This window comes from Microtus ochrogaster, chromosome 8 (assembly GCF_000317375.1).
Source record: "Microtus ochrogaster isolate Prairie Vole_2 chromosome 8, MicOch1.0, whole genome shotgun sequence".
In the NCBI taxonomy this organism is placed as follows: domain Eukaryota; kingdom Metazoa; phylum Chordata; class Mammalia; order Rodentia; family Cricetidae; genus Microtus; species Microtus ochrogaster.
In genome coordinates this window covers 21,558,176-21,562,848 of record NC_022015.1, presented here as the reverse complement: position 1 = coordinate 21,562,848, position 4,673 = coordinate 21,558,176, and the positions used below count along the sequence as shown (strand labels likewise).

The following is a 4,673-nucleotide window of genomic DNA, read 5'->3' as shown; positions in this document are numbered from 1 at the left end:
TGTAGACCAGGCTGGTCTCGAACTCACAGAGATCCACCTGCCCCTGCCTCCCGAGTGCTGGGATTAAAGGCGTGCACCACCATCGCCTGGCTCTATGTGGGGTTTTTGTTTGTACTGTGCTTTGTGTGACAGGGTCTCACGTGACTCAGACTGCTTGCAACTCATTTTGGAGCCAAGCACACCCTTGAACTCCTAATCTTGCGCCTGCTCTGCAGTAAATGCCCAAAGCAGTTGCTTCTTACCTAAGTGAAGCCTCTTTCTGCCTTTGTGATGTGGAATGAGAACAGCTTTCAAGTCCAAATCTGGAGCCACCATGGGTTCTAATCTGTACGCCACCGGATCAAGCTGCGAGGAGGAAGAGCAGGAACCCGTGAGTGCTTATTTGGAGTGACACGCCACAGTTAGGGAGGCAAACCCGTGAGTGCTTATTTGGAGTGACACGCCACAGTTAGGGAGGCAAACCCGTGAGTGCTTATTTGGAGTGACACGCCACAGTTAGGGAGGCAAACGCTAACTGGCAAGCCAGAGACTGACTTCTTGCCACTCCTTACTCAGCTGATGGCAATTACAAGATTTTAAATTTGTAAGTGAAATTATTTTGCAAGCAAAGCAACCAAGACATTTTTTTCCTTTGAACAAAAGCTTTCTGGTAGAAATACCTATTGAAAAGTGCATCAGACTCTTAGGAGGGGCAGCTGAGCTCTGCAACTCGTGACTGCCATTGATTTCCAAGAGTCTGAGAATCTCTGGATGAAGAGGACAGAGCTTTCATCTTTTTAAAGCGCAAAGTAAATTCAAGCCACTCACCGGATGGTAAATATTGAAGAAGCCTTTGCAGGTAGGGAGGCGGTAGTTCTCATCGATCCTGTCCACACCGCGGATAGTGAGGAACATGCCGATTGGAGAGCCCAAGGCAAAGAAAATCTCCGGCTCAAAGTCTAACGAGTTGTAAGTGACAGAAACCTAGGAAGGAACAATAAAAACCATTCTTCCGTGGTAACATAGACAAACCCTTTGAATTTTTAAATGTTCTTGGGTCTGCACTGGCTCAGGTCCAAACTGCAGAACCTACAGTCACCCTGCTTGGGCCTGCTTCTACTCTTGGTCAAGTTTCCTAATGTCTTTTGCCTCTGCCTCAGTTATAACATGGGAATTTTCACTGAACCGAACTCAATATAGTGAAGAATGAATAACTAAGGCCACAGAAAGCACTCGTCAGCACAGAGAGGGCTCTGTGTTAATGCTGTTACAACTCTGTCTTCTTCATAGGAAGTTAGAGGCAGAGAATAAGAAAGCTTGGGGTCATCCTAAAAATCAGCCAGGTTACATAAAACTCTGTCTCAAAAAACAAACAAACAAACAAAAAAAAAACCACTTAAAGCAAGTTCCCTGTCAGAAAAATGGTTTGTCCAAAGAACCACTTAGGATAGTTTACATGAAGTGCAGAGATCACAGGCATATATTGCCATTATAGTCTGGAGAATTTGTATAAAGAGACATGTAATTCAATAGAAATCAGATAAAATTGATACTTTGTAATAGAAAAAAATGTCTTAAGAAACACAAGTGAGGCTTGAGGGTGGCTGGACAGGGAAAGCATCTGCTTCTGATCCCTAAAACCACACAGAGATGCCAGATGTGGTGGTACATTCCTGAAACCCCAGTGCTGGGAGGCAGAGACAGGAAGCTTGCTGGCCAGCCAGTCTAGCCAAAGCGGTGACTGACAGATCAAGGAGAGATCCTGTCTCAAAGGAAGCAACCATTGTTCCTGAATATCCTATCCAAGTCTGAATATCCTATCCAGACTCCACACACAAACACACAATGCATTAAAAAAAAGTGCTCAATAAATACAGTGTGATACCATGTTGCCATTTTTCCTGTAAGGCCTTCAGAAACATAAATGAAATACAAAAAGAAAAAGCAATTCAATTTTTATGTTTAAAAAGTTACTTCTCAGCTGGGCAGTGGTGGCTCATGTCCTTAACTCTAGCACTTGGGAAGCAGAGACAGGCAGATCTCGGAGTTAGAGGCCAGCCTGGTCTACAGAGTGAGTTCTAGAACAGCCAGGGCTACACAGAGAAACCCTGACTTGAAAAAAAAAAATTCTTTTAGAAGAAAGTTAGAAAAGTGATCCTAGAGGCTGGAGAGGTGGCTCAACAGTTAAGAACACTTGATGTTCTTGCAAAAGTCCTGAGTTTGGTTCCCAGCACTCACGTGGCAGCTCACAGACATCTGTAATTCCACTTCCAGAGGATCCAAAGCCCTCTTCTGAACTCCAAGGACACCAGGCACAAAAATGATACTCATTCACACAAGCAGGAAAAATATTCACACACATCAAATAAATAAATCTAAAAACAAACAAACAAAGGCACTGTGAAGGTGATCCTATAAACATATTTTTAGAGGGAAAAGAGCCTGGAGTGTGTCATTCACCTATCATGAATGTGCGAAGTACCAGTTTTCATTTTAACACTGAAAAACAAAAAAAAAGAATAGGGGCTGGAGAGATGGCTCTGTGGTTAAGAGCTCTTGTTCTGGCAGAAGATCCAGGTTCTATTTCCAGAACCCACATGGTGGCTCACAACCATCTGTAACTCCAGTTCCAGGGGATCTGGCACTGACTTCTGGTCTCTGAGGACACACAGTACATAGACATACGTGCATACAAAACACCCATATACATAAGTAAAATATATCTTTTAAAATAATAAAAAGAAAGACAAAACACTGCAAGGTTCAGGTGGGAGGTGCAAGCCCTGACTGCCAGGAAGACTGGCACTTTGTATAAGCGGCAGTAACTGAGAATTTTCATGTGTACATTACCAGACAAGCTGCATGCATAAAAACAAACAACCACAAAAAAGGCTTAAAATATTGATCACTGGACTGCTTTATTAAAGGGGTTTAAAGCCAGAAACAAACTATATGTTCCATATGTGATCAACTGTGTACCCCACCCCCTAAAAAACGTGCTGGAGCATAATCTCCTGTAACTCGGAATGTGGCTTTGCTTAGAAACAACCAGTGAAGAGACAACCAAGCTCACAGAGGCCGTTATCAGAAAGCCTGACCAGCAATCCTCACCTATTGTGAAGGGTGGGGAGGCTAGGACAAAGCTGCAGGAGAGAAGACAGTGTGAAGGGGTGAAAATGGACAGTGGAAGTGAAACATCTATTAATGCAGGACAATAAAGTCGGCCGATAAACAAGGAGAAGCTGAGAAGAAATAAAAAAAGGCTTGGCCTTCAAGGTTCAGAAACATTACAACCACCTGTAAAGCCAGCCTCTCATTAGAGGGCCCTGGCTGGCCTGGAACTCATTGCATAGACCAAACTGGCCTTGAACTCACAGAGAACCACCTGCCTCTAAAGACCTGCTCCACCATACCTGGCAACAAAGACATCTTAATAATATAATCTGAAGCCAGCAAGATGGCTTAGCAAGAGTAAAAGTACTTGATATTAATAGGGTCCTGAGTTTGTGCCCCAGGTCACACACAATAGGAGAGAACTAACCCCACAGGTTATCCTCTGACATCCGGATTGAGTGTCATGACATGCATACACACACAATAAAAAATACATGCAATAATCAATTTTTAAAAATACAATCTGGCCGGGCAGTAGTGGCTCACACCTTTAATCCCAGCACTCAGGAGGCAGAAGCAGTAGGATCTCTTTGAGTTTGAGGCTAGCCTGGTCTACAGAGTGAGTTATATGACAGTCAGGGCTGATACACAGAGACACCCTGCCTCAAGAAAACAAAACAAAACAAAACCTTAAACCATTAGTTGTCAGCACACACTCACCTGTCCCGTGCCAACGTCAAAAGACTCATACTCAACTTGCACAGAAGACACGCATGCCCCAACGGACAGCTTCCTCTTTGACTCATTGTTGTCTGAAGAAGGAAGAGCCATCTCCTTAGTTTTCAGGACACTGTCGTCTTGTCCTTTCGTCACAGCAGCCACGGCTGCCTTCTTTTCTGACTCTGCTTTCCTCTGCTCCTGTGGAACACAACAGTTAAGACAGTCTTGAGGAACAGCCAGTTCGTAGCTATCACTGTAAGAGACGCTGTCATGCAATTAAGGGAGTTCTTAGTAATTCAGGCAGAGTAACAACACTGGGGCTACTGGGAAAAACTACTTCTTAAAAAATATTTATTTTTTGAGCTTGGCATAGTGGTGCACACTTCTAATCCTAGCACTAGGGAGACAGAGGCAGGCAGATCTCTGAATTTGAGCCAGCCTGGTCTACAGAGTGAGTTCCAGGACAGCCAAAGATACACAGAGAAACCCTGTCTCAAAAAGAAAAAAAAATTATTGGCTTTGATATGTGCATCTGTGTATGTGTCACTGTGTGAGTAAACGCCACATGTGTGTTGGTTTCCGTGGAGGCTTGAGAAGGGCACTGCATCCCTTGGAGCTGGAGCAATAGGAAGTTGCAGCTGCCATGTGGATGCTGGGAACCTAAACTGGTTCCATCTACAAGAGCAGCCAAGCTCTCTTAGCTGCAAGGCAATCTCTCCAGACTCCCAAGAAAATGTACTACTTAAAGACAACTACTATCAGCCAGGCGGTGGTGGCGCACGCCTTTAATCCCAGCACTTGAGAGGCAGAGGCAGGCGGATCTTTGTGAGTTCGAGACCAGCCTGGTCTACAAGAGCTAG

At 44.3% G+C, this 4,673-nt stretch overlaps 1 protein-coding gene across 3 annotated transcripts in view; it reads right to left on the bottom strand.

Moving 5' to 3' along the window:
- Sec23ip (SEC23 interacting protein) overlaps positions 1-4,673 on the bottom strand; it is a 46,014-nt gene that overhangs the window by 8,087 nt on the left and 33,254 nt on the right. For all 3 annotated transcript variants that reach the window (XM_005351354.2, XM_013347935.2, XM_013347936.2), the window contains exons 13-15: positions 3,814-4,011; positions 808-963; positions 243-345 (exon numbers count right to left, since the gene is read on the bottom strand). In XM_005351354.2, the coding sequence (XP_005351411.1) occupies positions 243-345; positions 808-963; positions 3,814-4,011 (457 nt within the window). The remainder of the gene's footprint in view (positions 1-242; positions 346-807; positions 964-3,813; positions 4,012-4,673) is intronic.